This window comes from Podarcis liolepis (assembly GCF_965112155.1).
Source record: "Podarcis liolepis genome assembly, chromosome: 10".
Lineage (NCBI taxonomy): Eukaryota > Metazoa > Chordata > Lepidosauria > Squamata > Lacertidae > Podarcis > Podarcis liolepis.
In genome coordinates this window covers 23,280,570-23,305,076 of record NC_139562.1, presented here as the reverse complement: position 1 = coordinate 23,305,076, position 24,507 = coordinate 23,280,570, and the positions used below count along the sequence as shown (strand labels likewise).

General features: G+C 44.9%; 1 protein-coding gene across 3 annotated transcripts in view; it reads left to right on the top strand.

The window, feature by feature from the left end:
• Positions 1 to 2,364: 2,364 nt before the first annotated feature.
• Positions 2,365 to 24,507, top strand: part of ATP6V0A4 (ATPase H+ transporting V0 subunit a4) — a 33,610-nt gene continuing 11,467 nt past the window's right edge. Inside the window, exons 1-14 of one of the 3 annotated variants that reach the window (XM_083461948.1) lie at positions 2,365 to 2,637; positions 3,631 to 3,760; positions 5,744 to 5,822; positions 6,986 to 7,080; positions 8,195 to 8,320; positions 9,874 to 9,968; positions 11,061 to 11,187; positions 11,345 to 11,427; positions 15,924 to 16,017; positions 16,106 to 16,318; positions 18,916 to 19,066; positions 19,860 to 19,999; positions 20,865 to 21,022; positions 21,985 to 22,078. In XM_083461948.1, coding sequence (XP_083318074.1) covers positions 2,429 to 2,637; positions 3,631 to 3,760; positions 5,744 to 5,822; positions 6,986 to 7,080; positions 8,195 to 8,320; positions 9,874 to 9,968; positions 11,061 to 11,187; positions 11,345 to 11,427; positions 15,924 to 16,017; positions 16,106 to 16,318; positions 18,916 to 19,066; positions 19,860 to 19,999; positions 20,865 to 21,022; positions 21,985 to 22,078 — 1,794 coding nt within the window. In that variant the 5' untranslated portion in view covers positions 2,365 to 2,428. Of the gene's footprint in view, positions 3,761 to 5,743; positions 5,823 to 6,985; positions 7,081 to 8,194; positions 8,321 to 9,873; positions 9,969 to 11,060; positions 11,188 to 11,344; positions 11,428 to 15,923; positions 16,018 to 16,105; positions 16,319 to 18,915; positions 19,067 to 19,859; positions 20,000 to 20,864; positions 21,023 to 21,984; positions 22,079 to 24,507 lie in introns of all 3 variants that reach the window. The other 2 variants (XM_083461946.1, XM_083461947.1) reach the window with 2 other exon arrangements.

Here is a 24,507-nt window from a genome sequence, read left to right as displayed (position 1 = left end):
TTGGAGCTCTGTCAAGCTGGAAACAGTTTCCGCATTCATTCAGGCTGCGCAGAGAGGAAGGAAACTGAAGAGCAGGTGACTGAGGTGAGATCTTGGCATGGATAACTAGCGGCAATTCTCAGAGGGGCATAGCCACTTCTCTGCATTCACAGTGCCTATTGAATTTTCCTAAAGAGGAAAAATCACCTCAACATATGGATCCTGGATGTTTTCTTCTTCTTCTCCCATTCAGAAGCAAATGGCCTCTCCCCTCTCCCCCAATGAATAACGAAAGCTTTGATTAAATAGCTAAAGAGGTATTTTGAAACCAGCAATTAACATCTAACAGCACAGGATTCCAAGGCTCTTTAATTGCTGGTGTGCTTGATCAAATTATAACCTCGGTACGAAGAAGCGAACAAGAGGCTAGCAGAAATGAATGCGAATGATTATTGCTTTTCATAAGCTGATGTGGATGAGGGATATGAATTGCATTTTAATCCAGAGGTGAGGAGCGATATGGGATCAGTTTAGCAATATTTATTCTTGAACTCTGCATGTGTGGAAGACAGCCCATGGACTTAAGAGGCTGCCTTTGTGCTCTTAGCATCCTTGAGGGTGCTTTGGATATGTGTAGTAAGGTCAAAATCTCAGGCGAATTACATTTATTGTCGAGTATATCCTCTTCATGCAGGGAAGAATCATAGCTTGGTGGCAGAGGGCATGCTTTGCATCCACAAAGCCCAGATTTAGGTCTTAGTATCATCCATTAAAAGGAGCAGATATCAGGTGATGGTAAAAAAGGTATTCCTGAGACTATAGAGAACAGCTGAGTCAGATTAGACAGTACTGGCAGAGAGGGGCACATATTACGACCCAGTATAGAGCAGCTTCTTGGGATTTTACTTCTGTATGTTGGCTGTGGATTGTGCCCTTAACCATTAAGGATGAATGTCTGGTAAATTTCAGTTTCAAAGTTTCTAGTCCTTGTAACCGTATACTTTAATTCTACTTATCTTAATTTTCTGATACTGCTCTATAAAGCAAAAGCCTCTCTAAATGTTTTTATTATTATTATTTTAAATACATATTAAGTTTGAAGCTGAGATGCCAGGATGGGCTTAAGATACTGAAAATGGGGGATGTGTTAGGTTGATGGAAACTCATGAAGGAATCTGGACTTCATTCCTAGAATGCTCTGTTTAAAAGGGTGAAGAAAGTACATGGGTGCCCTTGACTCTCCACAACTCTCTGCCCTCCTATCGCTTCTTTCTCAGTTTTGTTGATTTGTTTTGTAGTAGTGGAGGAGAGAAGGGATGGGGTGTGATCCTTAAATGTCGGAATAGTCTTTAAACGCCCATTCAAGTTCCTATATTGAGCATTTATGGTGCACACCTTATTTCTGTTATTTTGGGTCGTTAATATTGTGTGTTTAAATGTTGGAACTCACCCTGGGACTTTGGGGAGAATGGCAGGTAATAAATTTGGTAATAGCAACACCAATTAATAATAGTAATAACGACAACAACAACAATTTATTTAACTTATTTGGAATCTGCTAAAACCATGGATAAGGAGCCTGATAGCAAGCCCCTTCCCTTTTTTTAAAGCCCCCAATTATTGTCCTTCGCATGGCCATTCTGTGCCATGGTCTGGTGGTGCACTATGCCACAACCTTGCTGAAATTAAACAGTTCCTGATCTGGTTAGTGACTGGATGGAAGGGTCTGGAACAACACAATCCAAAACTCTGCTTTTCCAAGGCTCCTGACCACGTGCAGAGTCCTATGCAGGGACAGTTGCATGCATGTAGGCACTGTTCTGGCATGCAAAGGAATAAATGCAGGCGAGGGTCATCTAGTCTTGTTTTGTCTACTTGGGCTGGTAGCATCTCTCCATGGTCTCAGGCACAGCCTGCCCCCTCCTTACCTGCTACCTGATCCCTTTTAACTGGGGATGCCATGACCTGAAGCTGAGAGTTTCTGGGTGCCGGTGGTGTGTTGTACCATTGAGCTATAGTTCCTCACCAAATTTATGTAGATTAATTCAATGATGCTCTAGGATCCCTGCTCTGGGCTGGGGGTGAACACTTAATTGCGAACTCAGCTGATGCGTGCCAAAACATCACGGTAGCCAAAGTGGGGCCAAGAGGAAGTTTTCCACAGGCTCCAAAGTTTGCAAAAGTACACAGAAATCTTCAGGTGAAAGAACTTAACGGGTCAAATGCCAATAACCCAAAATAAGACCAGTGAGAAGGGCTGGGCATTCCACCCTGCAGTGTTTTGCTTCAGGTGAAACTTGTGAGCTTCTGATTCTGAACAGCTGCATGAATGAAAGTTAAATGATGGTTAGGGCAGATTACAGGCAGCATGGATGGAAAAGAGCTGAGGGTCTTACAGGCCTTGACAGGCAGCCGCCTTCTCCTGCTCTGTTTTCCAAGGTAAAGAGTCATGGAAGCTTCTCAGTGCTGCATGTCTGCCTCCTTCCCTGAAGGGGATGCTGCGACACCCCAGTTCTTCCGCCAAATTTCTCCCAGAACCCTCTTGTTCCCCTTCCTTGCAGAAGCAGGAATGGGACAGAAAGGAAAGGAAAGCTTTTGGGAGGCGTGGAGGAAGTTGCTACAGAGCAGGCCCTCTTTTTATACCTGCTTTCCCTCAGGGTTTGCTCTCTTCTTTTGACACCTCCCCATTCTTATGCAGCTAGGAAGTTTGCAGCATGAGGGGTGGCAAGCAATTTAAATAACAGGCCTGGGAGGGGAAATCACAGGCCACAGGCTCCCAAGAGAATCTAATAGTGAATACTAGTGATTCATTCAGATTCTGAAATATACTTTCCAGTGCTATCCTAAGCTTTTGCTGAATATTGGTTCTTTAAAAATTGCATGTTAGGGCATAGGAAGAAACTTGCAATATTTTTCTAGATGTGGGCAACATTCACATTAATTTAAGGAAGGGCTGTCTCTGATATTCTTTTCCCCAAAATTATGCCTTATTGTAGTAAGACACCAGAATGAAAATTGAATTTTTAAATATATGTGCTTAACCCTCAGTCATTTAAAAAATATATCAGCTATAGCCTTACTTGATTAATCTACTAGTCATGTGACTTAAACCTTACAGTCTTAATTTTTAAAAACTAGCACCTGTTCTGGTGTATACTGAATTGGCGCTCCTATCTTTTCTTGGAAAAGTATTGCTGTCTACCTCAGAGATAGAGAATCTGTTGTTGTTTTGGGCTATGACTCTCAGCATCCCTGACCTTTGCCATGCTGGCCTTCCAGAGTCCAAACATCTGGAAGGCCACATGTTCACACACCTGCTCTGCTTTATATGGGAAAATGGATCTTGCATACTGCAATTCTAAATAATTTTATTTTACTATGTGCTTGAGAGAGAGAGAGAATATAAGTGTGTATATATATATATATATATATATATATATATATATATATATGAATTCATTATACATTTAATCATGTCCATTAATTTCAGTGGGTTGAATGTGAGTAGGGTTAAGCTTGGATGCAACCCTGTTGATACTACCGTAGCAAAACATCTTTCTTGGTCAGTGCTACCAGCCCTCATGGAGGGAGCTTGCAGTCCTTATACAGAGCTATTTTTTTCAGCATTTCTCTCAATATCCCCCACAGAAGAAGAACATGCAAGATGGCGTCGGTGTTCAGGAGCGAAGAGATGTGCCTGTCGCAGCTTTTCCTACAGGTGGAGTCTGCCTATTGCTGCGTGGCAGAGCTTGGAGAGCTGGGCCTGGTTCAATTCAGAGATGTGAGTAGACATGGGAACCTGCGGGGTGGGGAAGTGGTGTTGGTTGCACTCCCAAGAACCAGCAGCAAGGGTTAGAAGGTTCTTCAGAAGGTTTTCTTGCACTTATATGTACGCGGTGCCTTTTCTGTCATCATTCAGCCCCATGTAGAGTGGATTGTCATAGTCTAGATGTGAGGTTACCAGATCGTGCACTGCTGTAGCCAGGCTATCCTGGTTCAGGAAGGGCTAAACTGGAAATAGGCTCTCCTGGCCACTGAGGCTACATGGACCTCAAGAGACAACAGTGGCTTCTAGGACATATGAACCTGTTTTTTCAGGGGCAACTCCATCTTGAGTTGTCTACCCAGTTTCTCCATCTTGTTGCGATTCAGCCTCAGTTTATTGGCCCTCATCTACTTCATTATGGACACCAAAACACCTTTCTTGGGGCTCGTCCACACTTCCTGCTTTTCCTGTGCCTAGAAAGCATGGTTCTGAGAGCGGTCTTCAGTGCTGCATCAGAGCAAACATCAATCCAGACAAAACCCAAATTGCTGTTTGCTCTGATTGAGCGCTAAAGAGCAGTTTTCACTGGGGGAGAAGCAGCAGGACAAGATCAAGTGTGGTTAAGGCCCAAGACTAAACAGCCTCTTCTGATATTATAGAATCATGGGGTTGTAGAGCTGGAAGGCACTCCGAGGATCATCTAGGGCAACCCTCTGCAATGCAGGAATACGATGCTGGAGATGCTCCTCCCTCAGAAGTTCCTCCAGCAAACAGTTGATCTGGGTTGCATACACACAATGCATTTAACACACACGCATACACCCCTCAAGGTATCCTGGGAATTGTACTTTCTTGAGGGTGCTGGGAATTGTAGCTGAGGTTCCCAGGATTCTTTGGGGAAAACATGATTTACTCTAAATGTATGCTGTGTACACAGTCAACTGGAATCCTCACAGGAGCGAGTTTAACAGAGTTGTCCTCCTCCCTCACCAACACCAATGGCAGTTCTGCACCTCTTGGCTGTGACGAAAGGCAGTCTCTGCCTGGAAGCAGCTTGATCCCAGTTAATATATGGGATGGGAGCAGAAGAGGTAACAGAGTCTGGACCAGAAGGACAGGGCAGCCTCTGCCGCAGAGTTCCTTCTCCTTTACTTTATTGGGATTGATAACGTCAGTCAGTGCTGGACTTTAGGCTCTCAAATTTCAGTGGCACCCTGCACAGCCTCCCCACCTCACACGCTCTGTTCTACAGCATTATTTTGGCGCCCCCAGCAGGGCAGCGCCCAGTGCAAGTGCACTGGCTATGCTGCCCTAAAACCACCTCTGCTTCAATCCATGGTGGTGAGGCGCTGCAAACAACAGCTTGCGGGATTTTGTACTCTGAAAGTTGCACTGTCTATGCATATACAGATGGAAAGATTTCAAGAATGTTAAGATTTGTCTGTAAGATTGGTCCAGGGACAGCCAGTCCTTTCAGATGAACTCTTTTAATTCATTTTGTCGTGGTTGGATTAATTTTTAATTTTTTGCAAATACGTACAAATCAAAACTTACAAACTTGAAAAAGAAAAAAGAAATTAAGGTTACCAAAGAATAAGAAAAGAGAAAAAGAAAAGAAAAAAGAAAAACAGAAGCATAAATAAATATCATATGCTGATACAGTTAAATCTTAATAAAGAAAAAAGAAAATCATAAAATGACATTAAGTTATTCATTATTAAACTAATACTTTACAGATCAAACACATATGTTTTAAACAATTACCTCTTTCATGTCATCCATTTCCCTAATAAACGAACATTTCTTAAATATTTCATTTCCCCCCCGTATTTTTTGTTCTTTCGTTCTTTGGGCTTCCATCAGTCTCACAACAGTTCATTATTCCTAATTGAAACTAATTTATCTGTATTTCAGTGCATCCCTCGGCTTGGTATCAGGAAGTTTCTTTTACTTTTGCAGAGTTACTAATTTTTATTATTAATATTAATATTTATTTAGTTGAATGCAAATGTGAATAGCTTCCAGCGAAAATTTGTGAATGAAGTCAGAAGATGCGAATCCCTGGAAAGGATCCTTCGTAAGTAGACTTGTAACTTTCTTCTTGTGCTGTTCTTCACTAAAATGAGCTGCGGAACAGGTTTCTGCTTTATAAAAAGAATAGTAACTCGGGGATATAGCAGTAAAAGATGCTGGCTCTTTTTCTGAGAGGTTTTTTTAGCATATTAAAAAATATATATATTCCCCCAGAAATAGAGTGTAAACACAAGACAGCATTAGGCTAGGTTCAATTCCTGGTATCAGGGCATTTTCAGGATACTGTTCCCGCAGGTGGGTGTGGTTTCAGACCCCTTTCACAATGGATTTGTTTTGTAATTTACTAAACAGGCCATTATTCACCACTGGGCTATCTCTTCCCTTGACATGGCCCACAGCAGAGAGCCACCAACCTTTTTGAGCCCATTTTGGGCCCATTTGCAAACGGGAGAAGTTGTTATAGACATCCTACACAGACCCCAAACAAATAATAATAATAATAATAATAATAATAATAATAAATAATTTTATTTATACCCCGCCCTCCCCGGCCAGAGCCAGGGCTCAGGGCGGCTAACACCAGTAAAATTACAGTAAAAAAATAAGGGGGGGGGGAGAACCAATTTAAAATACAGGTTAAAATGCAATTTAAAATGCAGCCTCATTTTAAAAGTAGTCCATAGGTCAAAACCATAAGGGGAGGGAAACATAAGGGTCAGACTGAGTCCAAACCAAAGGCCAGGCAGAACAGCTCTGTCTTGCAGGCCCTACGGAAAGATGTCAAGTCCCGCAGGGCCCGAGTCACTTGTGGCAGAGCTTTCCACCAACTCGGGGCCAGTACTGAAAAGGCCCTGGCCCTAGTTGAGACCAATCTAACCACCTTCCGACCTGGGACCTCCAAAATGTTGTCATTTGTGGACCTTAAGGTCCTCTGCGGGGCATACCAGGAGAGGCGGTCCCGTAGGTACGTGGGTCCTAGGCCACACCAAATACACACCACACCCTATTTTATTGGCTACAACTGAATGCTTCTTTTGAGCTTCATTTCAGAGGGGTGGGGAGGGACCTTCTGGGAGCCAAGGAAGACCTCTGGGGGGTACATGCGCACCCGTGGGTACCATGTTGGCGACTCTTGATGCATAGTATAGCACTGTTTTACATTCAGGTGAAAATTAGATGGCACCTTTCTTTCTGGTTTGCTCACAGGCTTTCTGGAGAGTGAGATGGGGGATGATATAGTGCTTTTCAAGCCTGAAAAATGCCCAGAGACACCACTACCTCGAGAAATGATTGACTTAGAGGTAAGCAGTTTGGGACTGGTACATGCATATGCCAGTCATGTGCTGAGGAAGTGTTGTGTGTGGCATTGGCAGTTGACCCACTGTATATATTAGGAGAACCATATACTTAGAAATATAGAAATACACTGCAAGGTGTTGTATTTGTCTGTCTGAGTGTTGGCGGAGAAATCCAGAGTTAACAGTAGGGCAATGCTTTTGTTAGAAGCAAAAATAAACACGATGAAGCATTGTGATGAACTACATTAGCTAAAACGATGAATGGTGGCTGCAAATTCCTAGCGGATCTTGCAGCTAAGGCTGTTTTAGGGTCCAGAGTTCTCCTAATTTTCTTAACTCATTCAGGCCGTAATCCTAAAATCAGAATGGGGAAACTAGGGTCCTCCAGATAATGTTGGACCCAGCCTGCTCAGTTTTTTGTGACATTTTTGTTGGTCTTCCAAAAAAGGCATTCCCAGTGGCCTTCCATCATGAGAACATATGAACATTATTGGATCATCAAGCTATAAAGTACTCTCTCTTATCTCTCCTGTGTCTCTGGCATAATCTCTATTGATATCTCGTATAATGAGAAATGAAAAGGGACCTATGTCTTTCCTCAACACTGAGAGTAGCCAACTTGGTGCCTTCCATATGTTATTAGACTGTACCTCCCATTGTCCCTGACCATTGGCCATGCTGGCTGGGGCTGATGGAAGTTGGAGTCCAACATTATCTGGAGAACCCTAGTTTCCCCATTCTGATTTTAGGATTGCAGCCTGAATGAGTTAAGAAAATTAGGAGAACTCTGGACCCTAAAACAGCCTGTGCTGCGAAATCTGCTAGAGATTCACCGTCACCATTCATCATTTTAGCTAATGTTGGTAAAGGAAGATTTGTTGTGTTTCCTGTTACTTGTTTTAGTGTCTACACATATCTTGAGTAATCCATGAATAATTCATTCTCGGGAACAGCGCTGAGATTTTAATATTCACGGCAAGATTGCCTAACATGCTGAGACGTATTTTGAAATGTTTACCGTGTAATAATCCATCTTTATAGTGATCTGTTTTGTCAGCAGTGAGGTGCATGAAAGAATAATTGGGCATGCCTTTTGTTTTGCTCTGGGTATAAACAGGGAGTTTTGGAGAAACTGGAGGCTGAGCTGGAGGAGGCTAACAAGAATCTGCAGGCACTGAGGCAGAACTTTCTGGAACTCACTGAACTGAAACATCTCCTAAAGAAAACTCAGGACTTCTTTGAGGTGACGTGATTTTCGAATACACTCTTGGCTTCTCGGAACATTCTACTGGTTGGAAGCAACCTCTTAATTATTTGTTTGAAGCCCTGAGAGAAACCTTGGGCCTGTGGGCAGAATGTGGCCCACCAAGCCTCTCTCTGTGGCCCTCAGAACTCTCCCTAGCCACACACCCTTCCTAGTCATGCCCTCCTTGAATGTTTTTGCCTGGCTGGGATGCGTCCTTGAACTCTGAAAATGCTTCTTGCTTGCTTGAGTGGAGGCTAGAGAGAGCTGGGTGTAAGCCACACTTAAATCCATTAAACCCCTCCATTTTTGCCTATGTCTCTGGCCACCATTGACTCTGGGGTTGCGGCGCTCATCTCTTTATTGGCTGAGGGAGCCGGCGTACAGCTTCCAGGCCATATGGCCAGCATGACTAAGCCGCTTCTGGCGAACCAGAGCAGCGCACGGAATCACCGTTTACCTTCCCGCTGGAGCTGTACCTATTTATCTACTTGCACTTTGATGTGCTTTTGAACTGCTAGGTTGGCCGGAGCAGGGACCGAGTAACGGGAGCTCACCCCGTTGCGGGGATTTGAACCGCCAACCTTCTGATCAGCAAGTCCTAGACTCTGTGTTTTAATCCACAGTGCCACCCCCGTCCCTCTTTGATGAGGGTACAGAGGCTTATATTTAGAGACCCCAGCCTGGCTGATACCTCACAGAACTACAGTTCCCAGGAAAGAACAAATGTCTGCTTAACTAGATGACGCTCAACTCCAACTCCCATCATCCCTTGCCATTGGCTATGCTGGCTGGGGCTGATGGGAATTGGAGTTCAGCAATATCTGGAGGCATAGGCGCCGACTCCATGGGGCCTGAGGGGGCCCGAGCCCCTCAAAAATTCGTTTGGGGGGGCTGAGCCCCCCCAATAATCTCGGGCACCCCTCCAGCAGAGCGCCACCGCCGCCCCTCCCCCAGCCCAAAATGCACAGGGTCGGGCTGCATGCCTCCTGCCCTCCCTCCCGAGCAAAAGCTCCACCCAATTTCCTTTGGAGCTGATTAATAGGCGCAGCACGCTCTCCCCTATTCGCTCACGAGGAGGCGGCGCCACTTTATCTGCATATTCATGAGCTTATTTATTATTCATGAGCTTTCGCGGGCTCCCCCAATATTTTTTATAAGTCGGCGCCCCTGTCTGGAGGACCACAGGTTCCCTACCTCTACTCTGATAGTCGCCTTTTTGGTGCCAGGTTCAGACACATTTTAAATGATATTTTAATTGGAACTGCCTTTCTACCCACCTTAGCCTAATGTTTTTAGCCTTTCTTAAAAAAAACACAACTACTTTAGATTTGAAAAGCCAAAATATTGTTTGTGGCTGGGTTTTGCTTTTAAACATCGTGTTCATGCGACGTCTGAATAGTTTTGTTCACATTTTTTGTACCTTACCCTGGAATCTCATGTTGAAGTGAGGTTCATAAATATTTCAAATAATGATATATACATACACAAATCTTTCTCTTCCGTGAACTTTCAAATTAGACCTGTTGAATAAATTTAATTCCTGATTTCAGACGGAAACTAATTTACCTGATGATTTCTTCAATGAAGACACCTCCGGGCTGTTGGAGTTAAGAAGCACACCTGCAGCCGTTGCTGCAAAACTGGGGTTAGTATCATTTGTGCTGATTTATGTTCTCGCAGAAAGCTCAATATGTGGAACTAATTGAGAGAGTCAGGAAATCAGTCAGGAGGAGAAAGTCAGTGACACACAGGAAAGGCACATGGTGGATCTACACACAGGGAGGAAACGTTATAAATAAATCAGAAATTAAATTGTTATAGCAGAAGGCTGGGAAGGGCACCTTTACAGTGGAACCTCTATTTGCGACCATAATCTGTTCCGGAGGTCCATCCGGAGGTCGAAACGGGTCGCTGGGAGAGGCGCCATTGTGTGCAGGCGCAGGCGGCGATTGCCCGCTTCTGCGCATGTGCGAACACCGATCACCGCTCCTGCGCATACGCAAATGGCAGCAAACCCGCTGGTTACTTCCAGGTTTGCTACAGTCGTGACTTGGGATGACTGTAAGAAGAGGCAGTGGTAGGTAGAGGTTCCACTGTTTTCTGTAGCAATAGACTTTAGTTTAACACAACTCTGGACACTTCATCAGTTGAAGAGTCTAGAATATTTTAACTAATCAACCTGATCTAGTTGAATGGCTAGCACCTTGAGGAGGATTTTTCTCTGATATTCCTAGCCCTAGATTTGTTGCTAAGTTGCAAACCTACCCTATATTTTATATGTTGGGAATAAATTGGGGAAGTATATTTAATCCTGAAGTCCCATGGTTATGTGGGAAACTACCAAAGAAATGGCTGGCTGCCTGAATTTAAGAAGCACGGGGCTTGACTCACTCTCTAGTCTAGCTGAAAGAGTCCCCAGCAGTGTTTAAAAACACAAGTTTATGCAGGGTTTGTGAAGCATGGGAAATACAGGTTATTAGATCTTTAAATACCCCATTTTAGACACTTACAATATGCCCCTGCATTGCACCTCCATCTCTACCCCTTTTTCCATGAAGAGACTACACACTTTAGTAAGTTTAAATACTTTACTTACATAATTGGAGGTCTCATCCATGCATCAGCCAACGCTGCAACACAGGCAATAACTTCACAAGTACAAAACATAAATATGTGTAGTGCTTAGTGCGGAGAGGGTTGACTCGTGACATATCCTTTCTGTTTGTGTGACATGCAGATTCATAGCTGGCGTGATCAAAAGGGAAAGAATGGTGCCTTTTGAGCGTCTGCTATGGAGAGCCTGCCGAGGAAATATCTACCTGAAGTTCAGCGAAATGGACACACCCCTGGAGGATCCTATCACTGTAGGTCGAGACGGTTTAAAAAACAAAACAACCAAAAATTTTTTTGTCACTTCTGCTGTTGTGTTTGGTATGCGCAGCGCCATTAAATTGCAAGCGTAGTATTTCGTCGGCTGCGACTATTTTAAAATTCCACTTGGGTTGCATTTATTTTCTCCAGAAAGAAGAGATAAAAAAGAATGTGTTCATTATCTTCTATCAAGGGGAGCAACTCAGACAGAAAATCAAGAAGATTTGTGAAGGGTAAGGGGAAATGTGCTGTTGAGAAAGCAGTGCTGGCTGTAACGGAGGTGTTTTTTCTATTGTGATAAACAAGAGATTGGGACAGAACTAAGAATCCTGTGCGGAGTGGTATTTCCTGCTTCTTGAGGTGAACCACAAAATCCCTCCCCCATCCACCCCCGTATTCCACATACAGAAACCAACTGGAGCAACAGCTGAATCTTACTTTAGCACGGGGGATGTGGGACAGCACCCTCCACCACACCTGAGGACAGCAAGATACTTAGTGGGGTGCGTTGCAGGCTGTGTAGCACATACAGCTTTTCCTTCCAACACCTCACTGCCTCACTCTGCCTAATGATAGGGCCGGTCGTGACTAAATAGGTTCATCTCTCAAACCTGAGCATGAGGCAACCAGTCCGCTTTGCAAAACTGTACCTCCTGCCTTTATCCCTCATCACTAGGTCACCTGCCTCATTTGTCTAATGGTAGGGCTGGCCAAGGCTAAAGCCCTGCGCACACCCTGCATTTTTAAACACATGTTTCTTCCCCCAAAGAATCCCGAGAACTGTAATTTTTAAGGAGTTGTAGCTCTATGAAGTGCAAACTACAGTTCCTGGGATTCTTTGGGGTGTTGTGTGTATGTTTTAAATGGGCTTTAAATGTGTATCCTCGGCCTTAATAAACCCATCTTATCATTCCCTGAGCAGTAGGAAACCAATCTACCAGGCAACATCCTACTTCCTAGCTCTAGCAGTCATTTTCTTTTTTCCTTTTTTAAAAAATACATTTTTATTAAAGAAATTTTAACATAATCAAACATTCAAATTACATTTTACAATTTCCATTAACCCCCCGACTTCTAGCAGTCATTTTCAATAACTTCTGACTCAACTTCAGGAAGAACTTGATGGTGCTATGAACTGTTCGGCAGCACTGGGTCGGAAGGTGGTTGACTATCCTTCATTGGAGGTTTTTACCGTATTTTTCGCTCCATAAGACACACTTTTTTCCTCCAAAAAAGTAAGGGGAAATGTCTGTGCGTCTTATGGAGCAAATGTGTGGTCGATCACTGGTTCCCTTTCCGGCCCCGGCCTCCATTGTTGAATGTTCTGCAGATGGAGGCCGTTTATTTCCCCAGCGACTCTGGAAACTGTAGAAACGGCTCCCTTTCCTTTCCTAAAGAAGCTGCAGAACTGTGAGCTAAACCCCATAAAAATCGGATTTTTTCCCTTTGCAAAGTAAGCTCAACAACTTTGAGCTGATCCTCAAAAAGGGCTTTTCCCCTTTGCAAAACAAGCTGCACAACTGTGAGCTGATCCCACAAAAAACAGAGCTTTCCCCCTTTCCTCCTCTAAAAACTAGGTGTGTCTTATGGTCAGGTGCGTCTTATGGAGCGAAAAATACGGTAGACAGAGGTTGGGTGGCCCATCTGTCAAGGAGTCATTAACTGTGATTCCTGCATTGCTGGGGTTTGGAGTTGATGACCCTTCCAGCAGCACAATTCTATGATTCTGTAGGTCAGAATCATGCCCAAACTGGGTGTGTGCTGCTGTAGTCCATTGGAGATTCTGGCACATTGTTTTTGACAAGATGCAAATACAAATAGCTAATAGGCATCTGAGACAGCAGTACAACTCCAGCAGTGCAAGAGCTTGCGGCTCTTGTTTTTACTGCAAGTTGTTTTTAATTAGTGTCACTGCTCTGCCAGTTTCATGCGTGGCAAATCCACACGCAGATCTATCAAAAAATATAAAGTGGAATAAAAAATAGTGGGTGTTACCTGCATCCTCCTCTCTTTAACTAGGAGGTGCTTGGGTGATGCTGACCACTTCAGCAGATCTATCCACCTGAGAGGGGCTCTCCAGCGAATTCTCCTTGAGTTTTCTTCAGATCGCATGTGCCATTAGGGTAAAAGTGACATTCTGTATGCAAAAGGGCTGTTAGAAGATCAAAGCCAAGTTACTGTGATCGTGTGGGGAAAGTACCAAATCTGTGGGCTGCAGTAAAGAGGAATAATCTTTCAGGCACGATTTAAAAGTCTAATTTGAAGATGGGTTCAGAACTCAGAAGCATATGAAACGGAAATAATAATGAAAAAGGGCTAGGAGGCTTGAGGCTTTCTTTTCTTTCTTAGAATATTTTGTTGGAGATCCCATTTCAGAGTTGAAATTGGAGCAAAGATTAATTATTCTTTCGTAGCGCTTTCTGCCTAAAATCAAGGAGCAAAGTATTATTGACTTTGCCTTGTACTCTGGTTCATGCATATGCAAGGACTGTCTTGTAATCAGATGGTAGCTTGGCAAACAATAGGCGGCCCAGCCAGTCCGTGCATTATTGGAGAAAAAGATGTGGTACTTCAGGCAAGCTTATTATGGCTACTGTGTACTCGTGATTAAGGGATGGGGCTGAAATTTGATTAGATTTGCATTTTAATGCGAGCCTGCCTGATACGCACTTTAGAAACAGCACACGAATCGAAATGTGGCTATCCTTTGAAATTTATGCTTTTCCAAATTTTGCCGCACAGTTCGCCAGCCAGAAAAAGAATTGTGCGAAAAGGGGTGTGTGTGTGTGTGTGTTAGGAGAAAGTGTGCATCAATGGAAATAGCCAAATCATTTGATTTAGGGGAAATTGCTTGCAAAAAAGTTATATATTAGGCGAAATGGCATATACAATGGGGAGAGATGCGCACCAAAACTCTTGCAAAATTTTGTCAGGACTTAAAAAAAGAAACCTACAAATTGATGTGGAAATGAGGTGACCCAAACTTCAGATGAGGGCGGGGGGATGTGAAACTAAATGAAAATGAGATTGACAGATTTGTTCATGCCTATTCCTGCTTAAAACGCCTGGTCATGCTGTACCATTGAAATAATACTGTTTTGAGAAGGAAGGAACTTGGAGCATAATAATGTGTTACAGAGAACGTGAAGCGGCCACTGAAAACTATGCCACCCTGTGTGACCCAAGCCTTTGTTGTTTGGAATGGAAAGCACCTTTGCTGTAGTTCTGCATGGAATGAACAAGCAGAGAGAAGCCTGTTCCCCAGGGTTCCATTACACTAGGAAAGCAAAGCCTTTGCAGACAAGGGTCTGTTTGACTTCCTAGTGGTTCCATTAAGTGCTAGGCAGGCAGCAACTGTTAGAGAGGGACATAAATGCTGCCCCTCGTCCCACTAAGGCAAAGGTTTACATACCCTCCAACATTTCTCCGATGAAAATAGGGATTTCTTATTCTTATTCTTATTCTCCACCCATCTGACTGGGTTAGCCCAACCAGCTTTCTTATGCAGGTCTGCCTTCAGATGTCTTCTAAAAGCTGGTACAGTAGCTTCAGGTTGAGCGTTTTCAGGTTACGCTCTGCAGCAACCCGGAAGTAACGGAATGCGTTACTTCCAGGCTTCACCACTTGCGCATGTGCAGACGTTCAAAATGATGTCACGCACATGCGCGGAAGTGGCAAAACGCGACCCGCGCAGGTGCAGGTTGCGTTCACTTCAGGATGCGAATGGGGCTCCGGAACGGATCCCGTTCGCATCCAGAGGTACCTTATCTCCTTGGCTCAGGGGTTGGATAACAGCATACCCTCCAACAGTTCTCCAATGAAAATAGGGACATCCTAAGGAAAAACGGGACATTGTGGGATCAAATCATAAACTGAGATGGCTTCTGTAAATCTGGGACTGTCCCTGGAAAATAGGGACACTTGGAGCGTCTGGGTTTAGGTCGCATTCACATGATACCACTTTAAACAGTCTTAACTTTCCCCAACGTATTCTGGGAGCTGTAGCTTGTTAAGGGTGCTGAGCGGCTTAACAATCAGAATCTCATCCAGGGAACTGTGGGAATTGTAGCTCTGGGAGGAGAATAGGGACTTCCTAACAGCTCTCGGGACCCTTAACAAACTACAGCTCCCAGAATACTTTGAGGGAAGCCATGATAGTTTAACATGTTATCATGGTGCTTTAAATGAAAGTTATGAATGTAGCCTAAGTCCCTGACCCTGAGTGCACCAAGGATTATGCTTACTGTTGGGCCACTAGCAGTCCAAGCACAGCCAAGTGAGTCAGTCACTCTTGTTTTCACCAAAGTCACCACAGAAGAATTGCTGTGATTACTAAGCAGCTTGATGGTGGCCCCTGCTGGCTTATCATTATTATCATAATTATTATTTTATCTCTACCCCGCCCATCTGGCTGGGTTTCCCCAGCCGCTCTGGGCGGCTTACAGCACATAAAAAATGGTAAAACATTAGACATTAAAAATTTCCTGACACAGGGCTGCCTTCAGATGTCTTCTAAAAGTCAGATAGTTGTTTATTTCCTTGACATCTGATGGGAGGGCGTTCCACAGGGCGGGCGCCACCACCGAGAAGGCCCTCTGCCTGGTTCCCTGTGACCTCACTTCTCGCAGTGAGGGAACCGCCAGAAGGCCTTGTTTTCATTATGTAACGAACACAGTTGTACAATGATTGTCACTGGCTTGTTTGCTTTCAACTTGGCCCCCCCCCTCAGGTTCCGTGCCACGGTGTACCCTTGCCCCGAGTCGGCTGGAGAACGCCGGGAGATGGCTGCTGGTGTGAACACAAGGATTGAGGATCTAAACACAGTAGGTCACCTTGGGCCTCATTCCTGTGACTTAGTGGTAGGCCAGGCCTGGCCAGGGTTCTTCATGTATGTCTGTCCTTTGTTCTCAGGTGATCACCCAAACCGAGTCCCATCGGCAGGGGCTGCTGAAGGAGGCGTCAGTGAACCTGTGGAGTTGGGGGATCAAGGCAAAGAAAATGAAGGCCATCTACCACGTCCTGAATTTGTGCAACATCGACGTCACCCAGCAGTGCGTCATTGCTGAGATCTGGTTCCCCGTGGTAGACGCAGGCGGTGTAAAAAGGGCTCTGCATAAGGGAATGGTAAGGGGCTGAGCCTGGAATTCTTTAGCTGATTTCCACAGGGTCCTCGCTAGCATGCTCTGGGGGAATGGCTGAGGCATACAGCAAAAGATCTCTTTTCTGGCAAAAGATCCTATGTTCCATGCCTAGAATCTCCATGTAGGTCTGATGAAGACCCTGGAGAGATGCTGTCAGCTAGCACAGACAAAGTGAGGTGGACCATGGTCAATATAAGGCAGGTTCCTTTCCATCTAATTAAGTCGTTTACAAGGACCACTTGGAAATTGTCAAGGGTCTTTTTGGACCACTTAATGATGAGTTGACCAGGCGATATCTGGTTTTCAGCATCATGATATATCACCAACTAAGCATCATGATGGGGTGCAGGTGGCACTGTGGGTTAAACCACAGAGCCTAGGACTTACCGATCAGAAGGTTGGTGGTTCAAATCCCTGCGACGGGGTGAGCTCCCATTGCTCGGTCCCAGCTCCTGCCAACCTAGCAGTTCGAAAGCACCTCAAAGTGCAAGTAGATAAATAGGTACCGCTCCGGCGGCAAGGTAAACAGTGTTTCCGTGCGTTGCTCTGGTTTGCCAGAAGCGGCTTAATCATGCTGGCCACATGATCCGGAAGCTGTACGCCAGCTCCCTCGGCCAATAAAGCGAGATGAGCGTCGCAACCCCAGAGTCGGTCACGACTGGACCTAATGGTTAAGGGTCCCTTTACCTTTAAGCATCATGTTAAACCAACATACAGTATATCACAATGTCTGAAATAAAGATGGAGCTATGTAGAGGCATTGGCTGGCTTCACGGTTTTCCCCACATTGTGATTTCTGCATAACGCGCACACATCATGATTCACGATAGATAGCCAGGTCAAAAATTATGAACCTGATATGGCAATATGGGCTTCAGATTGGTTTGGGGTGGTATATCGCACAGCCTTAAGATGACATAGGACATAGCCACTGTGGCAAGCAAATTCATTAATGAATTTGCTGGATCCTCTTTTAAAGCCTTCCATGCGTGAAATAGCACAGGGATAGACCTGAGCCGAGCATTAATGTTTCAGTTTTGGGGAAGGCGGCATCCATATGTACCACAGGCAGGGCAGGTACACCCAGGGTGTTATGAGGGGGACCCAATCTCACCTCCCCACCACATGCAGCCTCTGAGTCTTCATCAAGCAGGTGTTTCAGACTACACAGGTGTGCCGACTGTTTCGGATGGAACTGGTAGTCCCAAATATCTGGAGGGCACCAGCTTGGCGAAGACTGCCCTGAGCTCATCCGAACCAGCCCATGATTGCTGTATATTTTGCAGGTAGTATTCCATGGCACAAAAGTCTTTCTATGAAGTGGGAGAGAGGGTTGTTTGAGAAGAAGAAAACAGCTGTTGTCAGCTTCACAATAGCTAATTTTGGAAACATCGGAAAACAAATGTCCCTGATGCTGGGGAAATGAAGCTCAAAATGGAATAATCTGCAGTATTTGCTGACAGTAGCCATTTCCGTTTTCTGGTGTGTGGTTTATTTTTTTATTTATTTCTGTACCATTTTAGTGCTGTCTGACCTTCGCTCTGCTGCATAAGCTCCTATTTTTAATATATAAACTAGTGTTTGGGCCCAGTTGATGGCTGTAGAGGTGGCATCTGAGATACTAGGGTGAAAGTGGGGGACAGTGTCCTAAAGGATTCTGTCTTCATTTGTTCATTAAAATATTTTGCATTTTAATTTGTTGTTGTGTCTAGCACTTTTTACCTTCTGGATAAAATGAGTTTGGGACTCTGCAGAAATACTTTAAATATATAACTCTTCTGAGCAATGCCCCCCCCCCCGTAATCCTAGGTCACATCAATGCTACAGATCAGCCTACTGGGTTTCCTGTACAAAGAACCCTGGAAAGTGAAGTTTAGCCAAAGCACTTGTGATGTGTGTCACAAACACATTGACATTCTGCTGAAGGGTTTGATTCCCTTGGCAGCTATTAAAAAACTCTTTGAAAATGCTCGCGGGAGGGGGGGGGCGTTTTAAAGCTCACAAAGGAAAATTCTGGTTTCGGCTCTACAGTACCATCTGGTGTCACAGTGTTAGAATGCATTTATAATGTTTTATTTTTACTAATGTAGCTGAGTCCTGGTTTAGCTTTGCTGTAGGTATTTTATGTCGTAGATATTTATCCAGGTTTTTTTTGCAGATGTTTATACATTTGTTTCATAAAATTTATACTGGACTTGATTGTTAAAAAAACAAAACCACCACAGTAAAATTATCCATAAAAAGATCTAATGACATTAATTTAAAACATTCAGAAAATTAAAATAAACAATAAACTGAAAACAGATTAAAACACGCATCAACTTTCTGAATATCTGGGTAGGCTTGTCTAAATGGAAATGTTTTTAGCAGGTACCCAAAAGAGTTGAGTGAAGGCATCTGCCTGATATCAGTAAGCAGAGAGTTCCAAAGTCTAGGTGCTCCCACACTAAAAACCAACAGCACCTGAGTTCTTACAAATGCAGGACAGATATTATGTCTAGCAGTGCCAGTTCTGCAGATTGAAGTGGTTGAGTAAGCATAGGTGGGGTAGGATCCTAATCGCCATCTATTTGATTGCAGGAACGTAGCGGCTCTACAATCAACCCAATCCTGACTGCGATACAAACCAAGATGTCTCCTCCTACGTTTAACAGGACCAATAAATTCACTTTGGGTTTTCAGACTATTGTAGATGCCTATGGCGTGGGTAATTACAGGGAACTTAATCCAGGTAAACGGACTCTGTTCTATTTTTTGCTGTAGCTTGGTGGGGGTTTTTTTAGGATTCAAGGTTTAAAATGAAATGCAAGGTGCTTTTATTCCTCTGTCGGTTCCTATTGCTTCAACTTAAACCAGGGCTGCTTGCCTGAAATGTAGCGACATTTGGGTTTCTGTAGATTGAATGGTTTTTTTTTTCAGAAGGGGGGGGAAGCAACATGGATATGTTCTGTTTATTGCAAGCCATTATTGTAAGGGGGTGAACAAAAAGCGCTGTCAGCAAGGCAAATGTTTCTTTACAGGACATTCAGTGCAATCACCAGTGCCAGGTTTTCAGAACAGAATCTCACCAATCATCAGTTATAATGAATTTTTGGTAATGAAAATTCCCATCCTCCTGCTTGCCCCAAAAGAGGCTTCACTGTGATGTATAACAGTGCCACCTGGTGATTCCAATTAGTTCTTACGGGCTAATTTACTTTATTTGCTGGAACCAGCACTCAATGAAACCCACAAACTATGCTGCCTCTCTAATTTTAGGCAAATCCTGCACCCACTTGTAACCTTTGAGACTGTTTTTTAAAAAAAGGTGTCATAATTCAATAATTCAATCACCAAATGCATTTGGCTTTTTCTCGCTGGCATATGGTGAGGTTGGCATTACCTCCAGGGAGCCTGGGAAACGGATTTCCCAGTGCCACCAAATGGGGCTCCCCATGCTGGGAAATGGGAGTTCCCGGTGCTCCTTGGCTCAACAACCCCCTTCCTTTCAAGGAATGACCTTAGTGCCTTTCTCTGTCCCACAGCCCCCTACATTTTAATCACCTTCCCTTTTCTGTTTGCGGTGATGTTTGGTGATTGTGGCCACGGGACTGTCATGCTGGCCTTTGCTCTCTGGATGGTCAGCAACGAGAAGGCCCTCTTAGCCCAGAAAACTGACAATGAGGTGAGTGGCATCAGGCAGAACTGTATGCTGGCGGCAGCCTTCAAAGGTTTTGCTCCAGGGCCGGAGAAATAATTTATTTCCAAACCAGTAATTTGAAATGGGGATTGGGAAAGGAGGGTGACGATAAGTTCTTCCAAATGGCTCTTCATATACTGTAGGGATAAAGGTAAAGGTAAAGGGGCCCCTGACCATTAGGTCCAGTCGTGGCCAACTCTGGGGTTGCGGCGCTCATCTCTCTTTATTGGCCGAGGGAGCCGGTGTACAGCTTCCGGGTCATGTGGCCAGCATGACTAAGCTGCTTCTGGGGAACCAGAGCAGCACACGGAAACGCCGTTTACCTTCCCACCAGAACGGTACCTATTTATCTACTTGCACTTGATGTGCTTTCGAACTGCTAGGTTGGCAGGAGCTGGGACCGAACAACAGGAGCTCACCCCGTCGCGGGGATTTGAACCGCCAACCTTCTGATCGGCAAGTCCTAGGCTCTGTTGTTTAACCCACAGTGCCACCTGCGTCCCACAATGTAGGGATAGGGAACCATTTTCACCTCCCAGGGTCACATGCCCTTCTGGGCAATCTTACGGGGGCCAGGAGTGGTCGGAGCAACAAATGCAAATTCTACACATCAGGCCAGTTTCTACACGTAAGGACACTCTTCCCTCCTCCCTCCAGGCTAGCAAGAAGCTTACCAGAGTTCTAGTTTTCCAACCCGGCTAAAACACCAGGGGAGCGGAGCTGGGCTAGTGATGGGAAGAGCTCAGATGGCCATAAAGTGAGCCCTAGAGGGCCACATTTAGTCTGAGGCTTGCCAGCCCTTATACGCTGCTCCTGATATTCTCTTTGCCCTGGCAATCGCCCCGTGCAGATCTGGAACACCTTTTTCAGCGGCCGCTACCTGATCCTCCTCATGAGCATCTTCTCCATCTATACCGGCTTCATCTACAACGATTGCTTCTCCAAGTCGTTCAATATATTTGGGTCTTCCTGGTCTGTCCGCCCCATGTACAGCGGCGGGAACTGGACGTAAGTGGCAAGCTGGGTCCTTGTGAGCCAACCTAGATGCTACCCTAAATGTGTGATGGCCGCAGAAAACGGCAGCCGCTAATAATAATAATAATAATAATAATAATAATAAATTTATTACTTATACCTCACCCATCTGGCTGGGATTCCCCAGCCACTCTGGGTGGCTTTCAACAGAATATTAAAATACAATAATCTATTAAACATTAAAAGCTTCCCTAAACAGGGCTGCTTTCAGATGTCTTCTAAAAGTCTGGTAGTTGTTTTTCTCTTTGACATCTGGTGGGAGGGCATTCCACAGGGTGAGTGCCACTACCAAGAACTCTGCCTGGTTCCTGGTTCCCTGTAACTTGGCTTCTCATAGCGAGGGAACCACCAGAAGGCCCTCGGCGCTGGATCTCAGTGTCCTGGCAGAACGATGGGGGTAGAGAGGCTCCTTCAGGTATACTGAACCGAGGCCGTTTAGGGCTTTAAAGGTCAGCACCAACACTTTGAATTGTGCTTGGAAACATACTGGGAACCAGTGTAGTCTTTCAAGACCAGTGTTATGTGGTCTCGGTGGCCGCTCCCAGTCACCAGTCTAGCTGCTGCATTCTGGATTAGTTGTAGTTTCCGGGTCACCTTCAAAGGTAGCCCCACGTAGAGCGCATTGCAAATGTACAGTTCTTGTGTCTCCCCCGCCCTTCCACAATGTCTTCTGGAATATTCCTCGGGTTGCAACTGTCCTCATTTCCCTGCCCCCCACCAGCAGTCTCCAGGGGTGCAGAGCAGGAGCAGAGAAATAGTGAGGGGCAAACTCCCTTTGCCTCAATTCAGAACGGGTTTGGCTAATGCAAAGTGGTTAGCAATGGTTTGGGATTTGGGTTTGGTGTTACTGTTTCTTCAAGCATCAAGCAATGGGGAAAGCCCATCTCACTCCTGTGGGAAACCTAAGCAAATCACGTTTCTCTCTTCATCCGTAGGGAAGAAATTGTTCATAAGTCAGATACCCTCCAGCTGGATCCGGCAGTGGCAGGAGTTTTCTCTGGAAACCCCTATCCTTTTGGAATTGATCCGGTAATCAGAACTCCTCCTGACATTCATCTGGCAGTGGGTCATGGCGGAGGGAAGAGGGGTGACCTGTTGGTTGGGCCAATCTAAGATTTCTGGGAAAATAACAGATGGTAGCAAGTAGCAGATTGGGGTAACCAGCTTTGCTTTCTGTGTCTATTTAACAGCTGAAGGATAAGCAGAAATTCAGCAGGTGAAGGGTCTAGCCCAGGCATAGGCAAACTTGGCCCTCCAGATGTTTTGGGACTACAACTCCCATCATCCCTAGCTAACAGGACCCAGTGGTCAGGGATGATGGGAGTTGTAGTCCCAAAACATTTGGAGGGCCGAGTTTGCCTATGCCTGGGCTAGCCTTTGCTGTGCTGGGGAAAAGCTTTTGCTTGTTGAATTTCTACCTGCCACTCAGCTGATCAAAGCATAGCACTACGTCCGTGTCTTGCCGGGTCAACTTCTCTTGGAGGCAATTTAGCGAAATGCATTTACTGAGCCTTCCCCAACTTGCCATGGTTGGATTGCAGCTCCCATCAGAGTTGACAAAACACACCATGTGTTTGTAATGAAATTCAAAGTTTTACTCAGAAATTGTTTGTATTGGAATACATGAAATATTTTAGTGCAGGGCAACTCAGTAACGTACGCTTCCCTCACATCCAGTTACCTGGGAGGAGCCCCATATGATGCAATGAGACTTAACTCCTGAATGGACATGTGCAGATATTTATTAATGAACTTTCTTCCCTGCCCCTCCCCATAAGGCCTCTATTACAACCACAAAACCATTCGGTCACAACAACATCAACATACAGTTATAAAAGGAAGTGGGGACAGCAAAACCCTTCCAACCAGAACAGAAATAGTACAGATTGAACAAAAGACCTTAATCGCTGAATGCCAGTGGTGAAGTGGTATGTCTTGGGCATGTAAGCAGAAGCTGTGCAAGAAAAGTTAGATCCACACCTCTGTGTGGAATGACTTCTGCAATTCAGGGGCTGCCACAGAGAAAACACTCTCCTGGGCTGCCAAGCCCCACGTTTCCAAGGATTAGCTTTTAAGGGAGGGAAACAATGGCACTGTAAATTGGAAATGTCAATCTGCATTCTGCATTAACTGATGCTGGTTAACATTTTAGAAATGGAACAATGGAGTAGCGAATTTCCCCCCATTTTCTTCCCCACATCATTGCTGCCTCCCATCAAAAGAACTCCACCTTGTTGAGGCTATTTGAAGCAAGCAGGAGAGAGCTTCCCAATTAACGTCTTAATGGTGTCGGCCAAGTATCTGGTCACTAGATGGCAGCCTTGGTTGCAAGTAAACCCTCCTCCTTGGAGACCCTTCTAGCGGCAGTCATACAGCGGCAGACTTTGGGTGGCGCTGCATAGGCCTCATCCTGTTTCAGTCCATCAGTCATATTTGCCTATTTCAGCCAGACTGGTCCATAGGTTTACCAAGACACAAACAGTACAATTGAAAACAGTGGAGAAACATACACGAGGAATATGCATTCAGCACCTCCCCTCTCACATGCTCAGTGAATGCTAGGATAACATCGCCAGTGACTGATTGTGTTCAGCATTAGTGGGAAAGGGGCTCTACGAAGGGAATGTGTGAAGCTAGAGGCAGGCCCTTCTGCTGGCAGTGATCCTGTCATTCATCAGGATTGGGGAGCGAGCGCGGGCGGTGAGGTCGAGGGGCAGAGATGGGAGGACCTGTCAGTTTCTCTTCTCCCCATTTCTCAGCTTTCTGGTCTTAAATTCAGTTCTCCGCATTTCTGAGGCAATTTTGCATTTAAGAAAATATATATATCTTCACGAAAATCAGTTACCGTTTTGGTATGAATTTCTCCTCGAAGAGACATTTTTGTATGCAGTTTTGACTCACCTTTTTACAAAGCAATTCCCCCTAACATCATTAATGCAGTTTTGACTACTGCATTCATTTTAATACGCACTTTCCTTTAATATATGCAAATATTGGAGACCTGCATCACAAAATTCAGATAAGCGCAAATTTCAAAGCATATCTGGGTTTTGGTTTGTATACTGTTTTGGATTCAACCAATTTACTTTTAAATGCAAATCAGATTGAATTTCTCCCTAGTTTGGGGCTATGATCCCTCACGGGCATGTACACCTGCAGGGTGCTTCTGCCCCCAAACCCAGCTCTCCGTTGACCTTGCTGCCTCCTCTTTGCCCCACTCTATCCCAGTTCTGGAGAGCAGCAGTATTGCTGCCAGAACAGCACTTCTACAACACCCACCCCATGCTGCTCCCATCTCAGTGTCCAGGATGCAGGGGGTGGCATGGATTGGATGAATGGCACTTCTTTTAAGATTAGAGGGGTAACGCCTTCTGTGTTTATAATCTCGTGGCCTGACAGGCCCTTACTTACAACTTTCATTATTCCAGTTACAGATAGGTAGCCGTGTTGGTCTGCCA